At 39.0% G+C, this 18,663-nt stretch overlaps 1 protein-coding gene across 1 annotated transcript; it reads right to left on the bottom strand.

The window, feature by feature from the left end:
- Window positions 1-240: 240 nt before the first annotated feature.
- On the bottom strand, window positions 241-18,270 carry C9H5orf46 (chromosome 9 C5orf46 homolog). Its single transcript, XM_014854811.3, has 4 exons — window positions 17,822-18,270; window positions 8,235-8,370; window positions 3,479-3,536; window positions 241-287 (listed from the first exon to the last, which is right to left on the bottom strand). Exons 1-3 carry the CDS (start codon window positions 17,889-17,891, stop codon window positions 3,488-3,490), a joined length of 255 nt encoding a protein of 84 aa, XP_014710297.1. The 5' UTR covers window positions 17,892-18,270; the 3' UTR covers window positions 241-287; window positions 3,479-3,487.
- Between the last annotated feature and the right edge of the window lie 393 nt (window positions 18,271-18,663).

Genomic DNA, 18,663 nt, shown 5'->3' with positions numbered 1-18,663 from the left:
TAAATACTTTAAACATGCTTAGGAAAAACCGCTACCACCAACACAAATCTTCTCAATAAACTAGGATATGTGACGCCAAAAAGGACACTTTTATTCTGACTTCTGGAAGAAGAAATGCAGTCAGGGTATTCAAAAGAAGTTGTGTTTGATTGAAGCCAGGGCCTGAATCCTGAGAACTTGCTGAGAGTTGCTTTGAGGCCTCTGTGCTGGAGGATTTGTGAAGCAGAAGAACTGGAAAAGCAAGATTTGGCTGCCCTTGCATTATTCTGGAGCCATGTAGGTGTGTCCTTAGAAACACAAGCCAGAGAGAGGGAAACAATTACCAGCTAGAGCAGGCTTAAGACTTAAGAAAAATAGAGAGAGTTTTAATCTATTCTTTAACACTTTTATGACCCTGCACTTTAAAATGTGAGATGATTTATAATAAAATCAACTATAATACATGTTTGAGGAAATAACAACAACAAAAGTGAAAATACAAGATATATAAGGCAAGAATCAGCAACAAGGATGATGGGAGAATGCACATAGGTTAAACATAGGGATAAATAGAGTCATCCATTTCACTTTGAGTTTTCGGATAGACAGGAAAGAAAATAAAATAGACCAAATCACGTAAGTTTTATAACCAGAAAAGAGGGAGCAGTCTCTGGGGAAGACACACTTTTTCTTACTCTAAATTCTAAAAGAAAGTTTTCCCATAAGACTTCATGGAGTAGATATTGAGTGATGTCGTGTCCAGCTGCAGTTTTGTTCATTGCCTACATGAGGATTTCCTATTAAATTTATTTATTCCTAAATTCCTTCCTAGGAAGGTCTGACTCAGCAAGTCTAAAATATGTGATGTAGTATGTCCATAGTATATTTTTTCTTAATTCAAAAAATACGTATAGAAATTAAGAATTCATAAAGCTCTTTCCCATCTTTTACTTCTTTGATAATCTTAAAAGTCCTGTGAGATTCATCAGATTATTTTTTTAACACAAGAAAGGAAATTTATACTTTAGGATGTCATATGACTTAAGACTCAGAGGGACTTGTATCCCCATGATTTCAAGAGACACAGGACAGTAGGAGTTAAGGTTGTAAGTCTATTAACTTGAGGAAATCATGCCAATGTCATTGAGCTGAGGTTGGGAAGGTCTCAGATTGATTAGGTGTCCAATTATGGGATGATTTGGTTTTGAGACCTTGTCCCTCTCTGCTCATCATCTGAAACTGCATGCAGAAGTTCACCTTCTTTGTAAAGCCCTCCTAATGACCACTCCTTCCTCCAGGTGTCCCCACTTATTGTCTTTCTACAAGGCCCTTTTCACATAACTTTATTGTTTCCTTCCACAGTCCTGGGGTGCACTGCATTAAGTGATAGCCTAGACTATAAACTTCTCAATGGCTGGACCATGTTATTTATCTTGGTAGCACTGGCAGAACATGACACATAGTAGGCATGGATTAAATAAGCATTGAAGGACTATATAAGAAAGGGGCAAATGTTGTAGGAGAAAGATGGGATATCTATCTATCTATCTATCTATCTATCTATCTTAATTTAGGAAATACAGTACCTTGAACTTTGGCCAAATTTTCTACATTGAAGAAATAGGCATTGCTGTGAATCACTTAATTCTAAAATGATGACTTTTGATTAGAGGAGGCAATTATCAAACTAATACAACTTTTAAAGCTACTTATTAAATACAGAGTCACTGGGATTTAAAGAGATACTCCTGATCAAACCATCCAAAATTTAATCTTTGATTTAAAGGCTTCCTTTTCTCTAAATTTTTTATATGCCTAGATTGTGCCATTCCTTCTTGCCCCTTAGGGCATCTACAATTGGTTCACGAATGTACTCAAAGATTTTTTTATATGCAATTAAAAAACATCCCGGCATTAAGATCTGGAACAATTAATTCCAAACATTTTAAATATTATTAACAAGGAGTAAAGTGAGACTCAAGGAGGCCAAGTGACTTCCCCATGGTCACATAACCAATAGGTGGCCAAGTTTGAAGTTGAATTTAATCTTCTCTATGACGTTTGCTCTTTCTACTTCTTCATGTTGCCTTATCTGTTGGACTGTCTCATACATTGAACCTCTAGGATGATACTCCCAGGATTCAGAGCATGAGTACGAATGGGTAGAGGTGTGTACCAACAGCCTGAATGAAAGCAAAGGGTTAGGACACCTGCAACAAGAGATAAGCTGTTCCCTGAGAAGATGGAAATGGAAAAAAATGCAAACGTAAGTGAATGCTTTTAGAAGCTTAGCTGGCTTTAGGGTGAAAGTCAGGAGTGCCTGGGTTAGGCATGTCTTGATTCCAACACCCAAGCCTGATTTACTCCCTTAGAAATTTATGAAAGAAGGTGGGCTAAGTTCTAGGGTATGACAGTAACTTTCTGAGCTTACACTAGTCACGCTCAAGTTATAAAATGAAAATCATAGAGAAAAGGAGCATTCCTAGACCAGATACGAAAGAGAAATTGGGAGATGCTGTGCTTCCTGGAGTATGAGGTAACTCGATTAACCAAAGGGATCGTGTTTTATTTCTGTGGGCACCTCCAGGCAGGTCTAAGATCAATAGCTTTATCACTGTCTCCTACTGCCTCCTCCTGTGCTTTGCTCCTCTGTCCTCCAGTAGCACCTTCACTTAGGGATAGAGCACAGACTCTGGCCTCAGGCTGCTTGAGTTCAAATCCTGCCCTCCTCCCTTATTAACTTGGCCATGTTAATGAATCTCCCTAAGCCTTGGTTACCTTACTTAAACAATTTAAGAAGAGGAATGATACCGATTTTTCATGGGGAAATGTTAGAATTAAATTAGGAACTAGGTATGTAGCACTTAGCTTAATGCCTAAAACAGTAAGTACTAAGTTCATGCTTGCTACTGATGTAATTATTTTGCCAGCGCTACCATTTCTGTTTCTGTATTTCAATATCTATTCTCAGAAGAGACTTGAGTAAGGAAACAGCAGGTATATCTCAGCACTCAAATCATATTGTTTGCACATAAATCTGACTGTATGGAGTTAGAGAGAATGCTAGTCCTTTCTGCTGGAATTAGATTCAGCAAATCTCACTCTTCTCACCAGTAACTAATTGCACGTTTACATGGGCCCTTAGATTTGAGTGTCTATGATCCCTTCGTTTCATAGGCCGGACTCACACAAAGCAAGTTCCCAGCAGGGTTGTGACAGGACCAGGCCTCCTAACTTCTAGTGCTTGCTTGTTTCACCCCACAATTGTGCCTCCTCTCTTAAGAGAATCTTATTGTCAGTGACTTTAAGATGATAAAAATATACCTATTTAAAATTAATTTTAAAAGCTCCAAGAAGAGCAAGGCGAAAACAAAAAAATATACCTTTTCTGCTTATAGGTAGGCATGGGTGCCCAAATTCATTAAATAAAATCAGACGGATCCTTTTTTCTTTTCCAATATACTATTATTTTAGCTGTAAATTATAAGTTAAAAATCACCTTGGGAGGTCACTTTGATGAATGTTCTCCTCGTTTATCATCAAATTCCGTAAATCCTCTTGAAAAGAAAAAACAAAGAGAAAAAAATGAATTATGATTTAGACTGAACAGGAATGTTAGAATGATCATTAAGGTGTCTTATAGTGTTGAGCCACACTTTTCTTCTCCATATTTTCCTATGTTATAAAAAAGTAAAACGTAAGTTTTCCACAATAGTTCATAGTTGAAAAGACATTTATGCATAATTATCTCTTTGAATCTGCCAACGAATCCATTAGTTAAGTGTCTATTCATATATAAACTCTACAAAGACAGATATTTGATTGTATTTGTTCGGTAATATATCCCCAGCACTGAGAACAGTGCCTGGCATAGAGTATGAATTAATTAATATTTGTTGAATGTCTAAATGAATTAATTTTTATGTTTTTTTACATATGAAAAAGCCTCTGAAGCTCAGAGAGATTAAACAAACTGTGCAGGTCACATGGTTGGTAACATGCAAAGCACAGTCCAAAAACTTAGGTCTCCAGAATCATGAATGATGCCAGAAGCATGATACTCTGCTGTTCAAGGATTGGACATGGAGTAGCCTCTGAGAAGGTAAAAGACGACTAAAATTCAATCTGTGAGGAGATTATAGTCTAGCGGAGAAAGCAGATGCATTCCGATAGGAGTAATTTAAAACAACGAGGGGATAAAGGCTGTAATGAAGGTTCCTACAAAGCATTATGAAATCTCAGAGTATGAATACCTGAATTTCCTAATTGTAGGGATCTGTGATGATGTCTTCACAGGGTTCGTCTTTGAATTGGACTTTAGAAAATGATTGGACTTGCCAGATGAACAGAGAAGAGTTGGGTTTGGGAGTCATGCATTACTGGCAGAGAGAAAAGCATGTACAAAGATGTTGGGGGTTTATACAAACAGGACCTGCTGTGAAGCAGAAATCATTTGTCATCGGGGCGTCAGGTGTCTGGCTTCATGAGTAAGAGGTGTGACTGAAAGATATATTGGCATCAGGCAAGAACCTTTAACATTAGCTGAATGCACTTACTCTGATTTCGTATGCAAAGGAAATGCCTGAAAGGGTTTCAAGCATGGCAGTGATAGAACCAAACTTGTGTCTTTGTTATATAACTCGGGTAGTAGGTAGAGGATGGATTGGAGTGAGAAGAGACAGAAACAGTGAAAGTAATTATAAATCCAATAAAAAGAGCTCAGGAAAGAGACAATGAAGGACTCAACTAGACCAACAAGTCAGTGGATGGAAAAATAGTAATAGTATAGGAAAAAAATTCAAAGAACAAATATAATGAAAAAATATTCAGCAATTGGATGAAGGTGGTGACGAGCAGGAAGGATCCAAGAAGACCTTGAGATTTCTGGATTCTGGGTGGATGGGGATGTGACTTCCTAAGATAAGGAAGATAGGAGAGGAGCAGGTTTATAAATGAGATGATGGGCTTGAGTTTAGATGAGTTCAATTTGAGGTATTGATGGAAAACCTAGGTGAGGTCTTGTAGCAGAAAATTAGTCATTTCAGTCTGTAGCTCAGGAAAAAGAGTGCAAAAGATATCTGGATCTGGAACTCATTAGATTATAAGTAATATTCCCAATGTGGAAGCTGTGATGTGAAAACCTAGGCAGGATACATTTGGAGACTTGAGGAGCAATGATGTTTAAGGGGCAGATGCACGAAGAAAAGTGAAGTCAAAAGAATGAGAAAGAATGGCTAGAGGGAGGGAGAGAACCAGGAAAATGTTGTGTCACAGAAACCCAGGGCTGGGGGGAAATTCATGAGAATTGGAGACTTATCAAAAGGTTCAGAGGAATTTTTTAGAGCACTGGTGACCGGAATGTAGTTCACATTGCTCCAAGGGAATCCAGAAGGCAATTGGAGTGAGCGGGTCTATTCATCGACCTGAAAGCACACATCTAGCATTTATTATATGCCTGACACAGTAATTAGTCATCAGATATATTAGAGAAAATAAAGCAAAATTTCCATCTTTATGAAGTTCCACCATTCCTATCATTCTCTCTTTCTAATCAAGTCTCATTGAGCCCTTTAAGGACCAAATTGAATCTCACGTTTGCCGTAAACACTCTCCTAAGCATCCTGGGTCCAGTGACAGCGCCTTTCTCTAGAAATTACCTGTGATGTTTGTCTGATATTTATCTCATTTAGCACTTTAGTTATCTTTGCAATGGCTCATGTCGTCTTGCCATAAGGACTGCAAATTCTTTGAGAAGGGATTTACAGTCTAGATTTTTCCTTCACAGTTCCTGCTCCTACTTTGCACATACTAAGTGCTTAGGAGTACTTCTTGATCATCTCCTCCATTTTCCATTCTCCATTATATTTATGATCTTTCTGTAGACAGAGGGAAGACAGCTAGATTTGTTTCCTTGAGCAAGGACTTCTGTGTCTTTCAACAAAGATCCCTCAGTCAAACTGGGGTCGATGGGCTTTAGATCTGATCTCTAAGATATCTTTCCTTAACTAATTAATTCAACAATTATTACTGAGTGCTTGATATGACTTACAAGATACTGTGTTGTAGTAATGAGCTAGATATATCCGGTCCCTACTTTCATATACAGTAATGCGCTGCATAATGACATTTCTGTCAGTGGCAGACTGCATATATGACAGTGGTCCCACAAAATTAATATCATATAGCCTAGGCGTGTAGTAGGTTATGCCATCTAAGTTTGTGTAAGTATGCTCTATGATGTTCACACAACGATGAAATTGCTTAACGATGCATTTCTCAGAACATATCTCCGTGATTAAGTGACGCATGACTGTAGCTACATAATGCAAAGTACATAAATCATTTGAGATGATGATATATGTTATAATGACACTACCACAAAGTAAAGTGGTGGAGAATAACCAGGGAATGAAAGGAGACTTTATTAATGAATGGCTATAGAATCGTTTTCTGAGGAAGTGACTTTTAGATGAGCTGCAGGACAAAGCACTAGCCTTGAGAAAAGGAAAGAACATTTTAAGCAGAAATGAAAACAAGGGCAGAGAGCCTGAGTTGGTTGTAAGTTCCAGGAACAGAAAGAACATCATTTATTCAGAATATAACGAGGGAAAGAGAAAATGGTAGAAGATGAGTTCCCATTTCTGAACCCAGAGCTGACAGCAATACTTTAGTACTACAGATGGTCAACTTTTAGGGTTAACTGAGAAAAAAAGTGCTATTTCATAGTTGGATAATTCCCCAGGGAAGGAATAAAAAGAACTATTATTGTCTCAACCCCTTGCATTGCCGTTGTTGTGATTTATAACAAAATGAATTCAATTGGGGTCTAATATGTACTTTGTACATAATGGGTGTTACTGTTTGCTTGTCAGTTTCTTCCTTGTTTACATTAACAACCATGGGAAAGCAACAGTTGCATAAGCAGTCACGATAGTAAAAATAACATAACAATACAAAAATCAACACCTGTGCATTTCAACAATTTGTGCATGAGGATTGAATGCAGAATCCTGTCCGTCGACATAACATATTGATTTAAGCAGATCAGAGATTATAAGATGGCCCTTAATTGCTTTTATATAAAGTAGTTCTTAATCTGTTCTTAGTCATAGACCCCTTTGAGAATCTAATAAAAGTCAGAAGCACTTTCCATAGAAAAACGTAAAGATTCACATTTACACAAAACATGAATATAAATTTAAAGGCTGTGTGGCCCTTTAAGGCCCAGCGGTGTATCCCAGAGCATCTAATGAATGGCTTTCAAAATTTATTGTATATCAGAATCACCTGAAAGCTTATTAAGAAGCATGTATTTAGCCTTTTCTCAGGAAGGTGCAAGAGGAGGCGAAGAAACATGCGTTTTGTATAAGTTCTCTAGCAGATTCTGAAGCAGGTGGATAATAGACCAAAAACTTGCTCTCTCTATGCAGGAGAGAATTAGAGAGCAGAGGCCCAGAGAGGTGGGGATTGAAAGTACCTGGAAGTTCAGAAGAACCAATTGGATCCTGGAGAGCTGAAATTGGGGAGAGTAATGTGAGGAGAATGAAGAATAGGTTGAAGTAGAAGTAAAAATCAGAGCTATGTAGACTGGAGTAAGATGTATTAGGAGTTGGGCACAGGGGCTTGGAAGCATGTTGAGAACATTGAGAAAATTCTGGGCTATGTGTGATCTGCCACCATGGCAATCCCTCATGATCAGAACAAACACTCCTCGAGAGGTTCCCAGATTGTCTTTGAGGAGAGATTAGCTACGGCCTCTGCTAATCCTCTTGAGTTACTCAAACTAGAAAATAAAGGCAGAATTTATCACATCTATCACCAATGAACACATCACTACCCCCTACCTTCACCAAAGAATTACAGTGTCTGTACTTGGTGGGTCCTTTATTCCTTTAACTTTATAGAGGAGCAAACTGAGATGCTCAGAGAAGAGAGGGTTTGCCCAACATCACCCAGTAGAGTAGCACCTGTGTCAAGACCAGAACCTGGCTTTCCGTCCCCTGGTCTGGTGTTCTTCCTCCTCCCTGCTTGGTCTTGAGATAAAAGTATTTTATGAAACCACTTGATGGAAATGTGCTCACCCCAAGAGTTCAGGGAAATTCATTCAGATGCAGATGTATGTTAAGATAGAGCAAAACTTTTCAAAAAAGTAATACATTGGCATGCACTACAATTTTATTTCTTGTTCATTTTAATGAGATGTGGTCATTACCAACAGGGAACTGGACAAAAGCAAGGTTTGTCCCAGTGCTTACGTGCTTCTGGTCATGGAGCGGAGGATGAACTCCACTGCATTCTCAATGATCTCCGTGCCCAAGAGGTTTAGGAATTTTGGGAACTCTGGTTCTGAAGATTTGCTTGAGTCATCTGGCTTGTCATTTGGTTTGTTGTCTGAAAAATACAACAGAATCTCAGAAGTGATTCTCAGCAATAAGAAAGGGAAGTCTCTTTTCTTTGTAGGAAGCCCTTAGAGTCCTTTATACTGCCACTCACTCATTATGGAGCCTCATATAGTTGCATTTAATAAACATTTAATGCCTGCCTGGTTAAAGTCTTCACATGCATTATTTCATTTATTCCTAAAAACGAACAGATTGAGACTTTGATAGGCATGGTTCCCCTTTCCAGATGAGAAGACCGAAGCTCATGGAGTTCAAGTAACTCGCCCAGAGTTAAGCAGCTAGTAAATGCCAGTGCCGGGATTGAAACACAGAATGCCTGATGTTATGTCTCTTTCTCCATGCAATCCCTGGGCCGGTGGTAATGATAATAATGAGGATGAAATAATAATGGGTAACATTTGATGGGCATATACCTAAGACAGGCAATCTCATGCATTGTCTCATTTTATTCTCACAGCAACCCTATGCAGCAGGCAAAATTATTATCCAACTTAAAGGTAAAGAAAAAGAATTTGAGAGAGGTTTAGGAGCTGGTTCAAAATCACAGAGTTAGTAAGTGACAGAAACAGAATTAAATCCTATGTCTGGTATTAAACCCTGGATTCTTAAGGGCTCTGTGATGAACTGCATAGTCATTGACAGAAAAGTTGTCATCTAAGTGCAAGTGTGTTCTAAGTTTGAAAGTAGTGTAATAATAATGATGACAAGGAGAAATTCTATCTGATAGTTCTGTAAATAATTTTATAAATACTGTAATTTTATCCTTGGCCAATCGTATGGGGTGTGGTTTTCAGATCATTGGACTAAGAAACTGAAAAGATTAAGTGACTTGCAGAAGATCTCACAATAACAAGAGAAGAAGATAGGACTGTAACGGCAGGAGTCTTATGTTTGACTCTTGATCAAGCGCCCTTTGGAACGTGGGTCAAGGATCCAGAGAGTAAGGTTGCTGATATGCAATGTCCCGGAGGTGGGGGGCAGAGGGAGACTTTGATTAGTGGTCTAAAGGGTTCAGGAAATTAAAAGGAATGGAAGAGTGGCAGTGAGCAGCTACAAATGGCCTTCACTCTGGATCTTGCTGCCAGGATGAAGTAGGACCTTTATCTTTCCTTTTATTATAGCCTCACAAGTAGTATTGCCAAATTTGGTAAATAAAAATACAGAATACCCAGTCAAAGTTGAATTTCAGATAAACAAAAAATACATTTTTAGTATAAGAATGACCCATGCAGTATTTAAGACATACTTAAACTAAAAAATTAGTCATTGTCTACCTGAAGTTCAAGTTTAACTGAGTATCCTGCATTGTGTCTGCCATCCTCACCATAAGTTTTGACTTAAGAAGTCCCAACTTGTAGACAACACACCCCATGACTCTGAATGAAGGAGATGTAACTAGATTTTTGTGTGGAGACTGTCAAGTTACATTAGAACCTTGCATCTATAGTATATTGTAAAATAGAAACTTTTAGTAAAAAAGTATGGCTTTCAATGTTCAAATTTCAAAATATTTATTGTTTGCTATGTCACAACAGAAGATTTAATAGAAGCACCAATCTAGGACCAATAACCAAAATCAATATACTAATCACCAAATATTCGTTCATTCAGTTCTTGATTCTTTCATTCAACAAGTGTTTTTTGAGCCCATTCTTATGTACATAGCACGGGCTGAATTAAGGTGAAAATGGACACAATCCTCACGTAAAGTGCAGGGCAACCACAGAGCCCAGAAGAATCACTCTGTGTTCAACACGGGAAGAGGAAGGAAAGATACTACAGATCTGTGGTATGCCAACTGTGCAGGTACTAAGCTGGCGCTCTCATCACGTGCCTTAGTCCTCATTCAGATCTGTAATGGTATTACAGTCTTATAGGAGAGAAAACAGATGCTCAGAGAAATTAAACGACTCACCTAAAATCACACATCTAGAAAGCGGCTGAGCTAGGGTTTGAACCTAAATTTTTTCAACTCCACAGAGCATGTTATTTACATGATATAATACTACCTTCAAGAAATTGTTCCCTGAAGACATTTACCAGGTGCAAAGCAGCAATTCTTTGCATGAAAACTGAGTTCCCTTTATCTGTGTTCCTATATGCCTACTTGCACAACAATTTGATTTTATTGATTTTTAAAATTTTAATATGACGCTAAATACTAGCTTTTCAATAAGCAAGGAGTCCTGGATTGGCGTCTGTAAAAATCGGATCCTTTGCCCAGCCCTCGGACTCTAAGGCCATATATTGAGAGGTATTAGAGTTTGGTGGATCATATGTTTTGGTGTCCTACACACCTGAGTTTGATTCCTGTCTTCAACAAAGAATTAGCCACAAATTAGTAACCTTGCACATAATACTTAACCTCTCTCTCAGTTTCCTTGTTGTGTTAGTGTCAGGATTGAAAGGTATTTTGTATATCTTTCATATATATCATATATATGTATGTGTATATATATATATGCACATACATATATATACACATTCTATATCAGATATATACCACTTATGGCAGCACCAGGCTCAAGGTAAGTCCACAACAAATGCTTGCTGTATTATTACTACTTTTATTAATAACAGCAATGGAGGTGACATCGGCAACATGGCAGCGTGAGTTATTTCCTTCGTCTTTCCCCCTTTTGAACTACAACTAAATGGACACTCACTGACCAACGGAGGAAGCCCACACAGCACAAGAGGACACTTGCGAAACACACACAACTATACAACTGAGGGTGGATGGACTGGCCCCCCGCGCCACCCCCACCCCCACCTAAAAGTGGTGGAGATAGGTGAGCACACCCTGCTCTCCCCCGGTAGCCCTGTGCACGCACACACTTTCCAATCTGGTGCAAACGCCGCGAAAGTGGGAATACTCAGTGGCGCGACCATAAGAGGAGGCGGCGGTAACCCTTTGCCGGCGTTCATGGTCGCTCTCCCGTGGAGAAAGGGAGCCCACCGCGCCCCTGTGCCATAAAGGAGCAGCCGTAGGCCGGGTCTCAGCAAGGAAGCCCAGTCAGCCAAGCTCAGCGGCCCACGGACTGCGGATCGTAAACAGGGACCTCAGCAGATTTCCGCGCTGGGGCAAACACCTCCCAGGTGCGCGCAAACACTCACAGTGCAGCTGCACTCCCAAAGAGGGAACTTGTCCGGGCGGCTCCGGGAATAGGCAATGCAGTTTTGAACCCACACGTGCTTACATTCCTGGCAGGGAGGGGGAGCCCACCATGCCCTAGGGCCGGCAAGGAGCAGCCAGAACCCGGGTCCCAGCAGGGAAGCCCCGACAGCCAAGCTCAGTGTCCCCGCAGACTGGATCGTAAACAGGGACCTCAGCAGATTTCTGCGTTGGGGAAACACTTCCCAGGCACGCACTCACAGTGCAGCTGCACTCCCAAAGAGGGAACGTGTGCAGGGCGGCTGCAGGAATAGGTGTGGTAGATTTCAGTGACTGGTGATCTCTTTCTGGTGGGGAGCGGGAGCTCAGAGCACCCCCGAGGCACCAAAGAGTGGCCCTAGCCTAGGGAGGAAGCCCTGCCTGACAAGGACAGTCCACACAAGTGCCTGAACGCACCCCAGGCTGGGGCAAGCACCCATAATACCCCCACAGCTTCCAGCAGATGGGGTGGGGGCAGAAACACTGCTCCTGCTCCCGCCTAGCGGTAACAGGCGGAATCTGCATCCTAAGAATACCACAAATGCCCCACAAAAGATAGTTCATCAAACACCACGAGAAACTGCAGCAACAATTCAGACCAGAAGGAAAATGACAATTCTCCCAAAACCAACACTGAAAACACAGAAATATACAGCCTAAATGACAGAGAATGCAAAATAGCTTTCATGAGGAAACTCAATGACTTACAAGAAAACATGGAAAGATAATGCAAGGAGCTCAGCAATAAGATGAATCTTTTCACCAAAGAGATTGAAACTGTAAAAAAAAAGATCAAGTAGAAATTCTGGATGTGAAAAACACAATTAGTGAAACAAATAATAATCTAGAAACATTAGGAAATAGAATTGATCTTATGGAGGAAAGAATTAGTCTTCTTGAGGATAAAAATGTAGAAATTCTACAGAGATTTCTCCACAGAAGATATACGGTTGGCCAACAGGCATATGAAAAGAAGATATACGGATGGCCAACAGGCATATGAAAAGATGCTCAACATCATTAGCTATCAGGGAAATGCAAATCAAAACTACAATGAGGTATCACCTCACTCCGGTCAGAATGGCTATAATTAACAAGACAGGAAACAACAAATGTTGGAGAGGATGTGGAGAGAAGGGAACCCTTGTTCACTGCTGGTGGGAGTGCAAACTGGTGCAACCACTATGGAAAGCAGCATGGAGTATCCTCATAAAATTAAGGACAGATCTACCATATGATCCAGCTATCCCACTGCTGGGTATTTATCCAAAGAACTTGAAAACACAAAGACATAAAGATACTTGCACCCCTTGTTCATTGCAGCATTATACACAATGACCAAGACTTGGAAACAACCTAGGTGCCCATCAAGGGACAAATGGCTAAAGAAGATGTGGTATTTATACATGATGGACTACTACTCAGCCATAAGAAATGATGAAATCCGGTCATTTGTGACAACATGGATGGACCTCGAGGGTATTATGCTGAGTGAAATAAGTCAGAGGGAGAAAGTCAAATACCATATGATCTCACTCATAAGTAGAAGATAAAAACAATGACAAACAAACACATAGCATTGGAGATTGGATTGGTGGTTACCATAGGGGAAGGGGTGATTCCAAAAGAGGTGATTAAGCTCACATGTGAGGGGATGGACTATAATTAGTTTTCAGGTGGTGAACATGATGTAATCTACACAGAATCTGAAATATATTCAACAGCCCACTTACTTCAGTGGACAGATTATCCAGACAAAAAGTCAACAAGGAAATAGTAGATTTAAATGAAACACTTGACCAGATGGACTTAATAGACATATATATATAGTATTCCATCCAAAAATAGCAGAATATACATTCTTCTCAAGTGTCCATGGAACATTCTCAAAGATAGACCATATGCTGGGTAACAAGGCAAGCCTCAGTAAATTCAAGAGGATTGAAACCATCCCAACCATCTTTTCTGACGACAATGCTATGAAGCTAGAAATCAACCACAAGAACAAAACTGGGAAAGTCAGAAATATGTGGAGACTAAAGAACATGCTATTGAACAACGATTGGATCATTGAAGAAATCAAAAAGGAAATTTAAAAAATCCCTGGAGACAAACAAAAAGGAAAATACAATGTACTAAACTCTTATGGGATGCAGCAGAAGCAGTTATAAAAGGGAAATTCATAGCAATACAGGCCCACCTGAGCAAGCAAGAAAAATCTCAAATAAGTAATCTTAAAATGCACCTAACAGAGCTAGAAAAGAAGAACAGACAAAGCTCAAAGTCAGCAGAAAGAGGGAAATAATAAAAATCAGAGCAGAAATAAATGAAATAGAGACTAAAAAAGCAGTGAAAAGAATCAATGAAGCTAAGAGCTGGTTCTTTAAGAAGATAAACAAAATTGACAAACCTTTAGCCAGACTCACCATTAAAAAAGAGAGAAGCCTCAAATAAATAAAATTAGAAATGAAAAGGGAGAAATTACACAGATACCACAGAAATACAAAGGATTAGAAGAGAATACTATGAAAAACTATATACCCACAAATTTGATAACCTAGAAGAAATGGATGAATTCCTAGACTCATACAGCCTCCCAAAACAGAATCAAGAAGAAACAGAGACTCTGAACAGACCAATCACAAGTACAGAGATTGAAACAGTAATCAAAAACCTCCCAAATAGCAAAAGTCCAGGACTAGATGGCTTCTCTGGAGAATTCTACCAAACATTCAAAGATTTGGTACTTATGCTTCTCAAACTATTCCAAAAAATTGAAGAAGATGGAACACTTCCTAACACATTCTGTGAGGCCAACATCACCCTGATACCAAAACCAGACAAGGACAACATGAAGAAGGGAAACTATAGGCCAATATCACTGATGAACTTAGATGCAAAAATCCTCAACAAAATATTGGCAAACCGAATACAGCAATATATTAAAAGAATCATACACCATGATCAAGTGAGATTCATTCCAGGGACGTAGGGATGGTTCAACATGCACAAGTCAATCAATGCGATACACCACATTAACAAAATAAGGAATAAAAATCACATGGTCATCTCAATGGATGCAGAGAAAGCATTTGACAAGATCCAGCATCCATTTATTATAAAAACTCTCGATAAAATGGATATTGAAGGAAAGTACCTCAACACAATAAAGGCCATATATGACAAACCCACAGCCGACATCATACTCAATGGCGAAAAACTGAAAGCCATCCCTCCGAGAACAGGAACAAGAGGAGGATGCCAACTCTTGCCACTCCTATTCAACATAGTACTGGAGGTATTGGCCATAATAATTAGGTAAGAAAAAGAAATAAGAGGAATCCAAATTGGAAAGGAAGAAGTGAAACTTTTGCTATTTGCAGATGATATGATTCTATATATAAAAAACCCTAAAGAATCCACCAGAAAACTACTAGAAATAATCAACAACTACAACAAAGTTGCATGGTACAAAATAAATTTTAAAAAATCAGTTGCATTTCTATACACTAACAATGAACTAGAAGAAAAAGAAATCAAGAATATAATCCTATGGACCATTGCAACAAAAAGAATACAATACCTAGGAATAAACTTAACCAAAGAGATGAAAGACGTGTGGACTGAGAACTATAAGTCACTACTGAAAGAAACTGAGGGAGACATAAAGAAATGGAAAGATGTTCCATGTTCACGTGTCAAAAGAATAAACATAATCAAAATGTCCATATTACCTAAAGCAATCTACAGACTCAGTGAAATCCCAATCAGAATCCCAACGACCTTCCTCACAAAACAGAACAAAGAATCCGAAAATTTATGTGGAACAACAAAAGACCCCGAATAGCCAAAGCAATCCTGAGAAAAAAGATCAAAGCTGGAGGTATCACAATCCCAGACTTCAAAATAGACTACAAAGCTATAGTAATTAAAACAGCATGGTACTGGCACAAAAACAGGCAAACAGATCAATGGATCAGAATTGAAAGCCCAGAAATAAAACCACACATCTATGGACAGCTAATCTTCGACAAGGGAGATAAGAACATACGATGGGGAAAGGAAAGTCTCTTCAATAAACGGTGTTGGAAAAACTGGACAGCTATGTGCAAAAGAATGAAAGTAGACCATTATCATGCCCCATACACAAAAATTAACTTCAAATGGTTTAAAGATTTGAATGTAAGAACTGAAACCATAAAAATCCTAGAAGAAAATATAGGCAGTACACTCCTTGATGTTGGTCTTAGCCACATCTTTTGAATACCATGTCTACTCAGGTAAGGGAAACAAAAGAAAAAGTTAACAAATGAGACTACATCAGACTAAAAAGCTTCTACAAAGCAAAGGAAACCATCAACAAAATGAAAAGACAACCCACCAACTGGGATAAAATATTTGCAAATCATTTATCAGACAAGGGGTTGATATCCAAAGTATATAAAGAACTCACACAACTCAACAACAACAACAACAACAACCTGATCAAAAAATGGGCAAAGGATGAGAACAGATATTTTTCAAAGGAAGATATACAGATGGCCAAAAGGCACATGAAAAGATGCTCAACATCACTAATCTTTAGAGAAATGCAAATCAAAACTACAGTGAGATATCACCTTACACCACTCAGAATGGCTGTAATTACCAAGACCAAAAACAACAAATGTTGGAGAGGATGTGGAGAAAAGGGAAGCCTCTTACACTGCTGGTGGGAATGCAAACTGGTGCAGCCACTATGGAAAACAGTATGGAGATTCCTCAAAAAACTAAAAGTAGAAATACCATATGACCCAGCTATCCCACTACTGGATATCTACCCAAACAACTTGAAATCAACAATCCAGAGTAACATATGTACCTTTATGTTCATTCCAGCACTATTCACAATAGCCAAGACTTGGAAACAATCCAAGTGCCCATTGACCCATGACTGGATAAAGAAGATGTGGTGTATATATATATATATATATATATATATATATATATATATATACAATGGAATACTACTCAGCCATAAAAAAGACAAAATCATCCCATTTGCAACAACATGGATGGACCCGGAGGGTATTATGCTAAGCAAAATAAGCCAGACTGAGAAAGACAAAAACCATATGATTTCACTCAGATGTGGAATATCAACAAACACATGGATAAAGAAAACAGTTTAGTGGTTACCAGGGGAAGCAGGGTGGAGGGTGGGCACAGGGGGTGAAGGGGAGCACTTATGTGGTGACAGACAAGAAATAACGTACAACTGAAATTTCGCAATGATGTAAATTATTATGAATCTCAATTAAAAAATAAATAATAGCCACAAAATGATTCACAATAGCTTTCTTCTCTAGTGATTTAGGAGATATGAAAATCAAAACATGCTGTTAAAATATTAAGAAATTTGAAAATGTGGGAAGACAGAACATATAGATAATAATAATAAAAATTAAGAAATTTGACGTACTAGAAACAAATTACAAAAGCCCATAGTTGAATATTTTCTCTTTTCAAATATAATATGGGATAGCCTTTATTTACGTTAACTACCTTGTTGAGTTTCTTAGTCAATATAATCGTAAATTTCTGAAAAAATACAGTGCCCCTGAGTCTATGCTCAAGTAACTTTCCCTCTGCAAGCTCAGTTTATTAACCTGTAAAAAAGGAAATGATAAAACTGTGCATGTTTCCTTAACAGGATTATTATGAGAATCTAATGAGATCATACATGATAATAATAACAGTTAATATTTATTGGCTGTTTATTGTGGACCAGATACTTTTCCAATTTGCTTTGTCTCTTTTATTCAGTTTTCATAGCTTTACATAAATGTTAACTATTGATATTCACTTTTACATGTGAGGCTCGGAGAGGTTAAATAACATGTCTGAAGTCGCATTTCTGATTAGTGATGGAGCCAGGCCTAGGAGTCTTATTCCAGAGTATTTACTCTACACCTTTGAACTAATCATCAAAAAATAAACACCCCCTGGCTCTCAAGGAGTTTGTAATATAATAGTTACACTATATTACATGAATATATAAGAAAAAATGATTCCAAAGTTCATACATTCACTGAGGATAGAGGCTGTAACTGACGCATATTGAATAAAAATTCTGCTTTCCTTTTGCTGGAAGATTTGCCTCTCATCTTCCAGTCCCGTGCTCTTTCTACAGTGCCCAAAGGCCCTTCCTCCTCGCTCCCGTTTATGTTCTGGATCTGTGCCACCAACCTCCTCCAGTCACGGCTAACTACCGCACCATGCAGGGGCTGTGATCAGGAACACTTACCTGCATGGCAAGTCGAGATTAGGACAAGCAGTCCCAGGACAATGGTCAGCCGAAGCGCTGAGGCAGCCATTCTTGCAGCACAGGGTATCAGTGCAGATAAATTGTTTAGATGCAACCAAAGCCTTGCTTCATTTATAAGTCACTTACAGGTGACATCATCTGCTATGGAATTTAGGTTGTTGCACAAGATGTCTGCACAGCTTGCTCTTGGATCTCTACTAATGAGCCCTGCCTATCCTTCAAACCAAAAGTTTTTCATACAGGGGAAAGAAATCCTCTTGGTTTTTCTAATGTGTGTTTATAAGTGGCACTGGAATAACTTTTTTGGAGGTAGTTCCAATGCCATCATTGACAATTAGATGGGTAAAAGGCAGAATTACTACTCAGTGCCAAGGAGTAAGCAGCTAATCAGATTGGCCTGGTGTGGCTACTCTCTCCTTGTGCATTCTGCTTCTTTTCCCATGCTCTGAGCTAATTACTTGTCCCCACAGGGCATGCCCATTCACACTCCCATGCCTTTGTTCATGCTTTTTGTTTTTCCTGGGATATCTCCCCCCATCATGCCTGGTGGAGCATTCCTACCTATTCCTCAGGCTCAGGTTCCAATGTTCCCTTCTCTGTGAAACCTTCATGGTGACCATTCCATCTTACTCCAGAGAGATGCTCTGTCATCTGTTGTATAGAACCCTTGACTATTGTTTGAGGACTTTAATAGCTCTCTTCTTCTTTAGCCTATGGATCTCTTAAGGGCAGAGTGTTTTGTTCACTTCTGAATCTTCATGGAGCCTAATATTGAGCTTGACATTGGTCTCAGCTTTAACTTCACTTCCTTGGGAAGCTTG

Source organism: Equus asinus, chromosome 9 (genome assembly GCF_041296235.1).
Source record: "Equus asinus isolate D_3611 breed Donkey chromosome 9, EquAss-T2T_v2, whole genome shotgun sequence".
Taxonomy (NCBI): domain Eukaryota; kingdom Metazoa; phylum Chordata; class Mammalia; order Perissodactyla; family Equidae; genus Equus; species Equus asinus.
Note: the sequence above shows the minus strand (reverse complement) of the source record. Positions and strands in the feature narration are given on the sequence as shown.

Coding starts and splice junctions, on each gene's coding strand:
- C9H5orf46 (XM_014854811.3), bottom strand. CDS start 17,891: ATGGCTGCCTCAGCGCTTCGGCTGACCATTGTCCTGGGACTGCTTGTC. Junction 8,371..17,821: donor AATCTCGACTTGCCATGCAG/GTAAGTGTTCCT, acceptor TGTATTTTTCAG/ACAACAAACCAAATGACAAG. Junction 3,537..8,234: donor CGCTCCATGACCAGAAGCAC/GTAAGCACTGGG, acceptor TTTCTTTTCAAG/AGGATTTACGGAATTTGATG.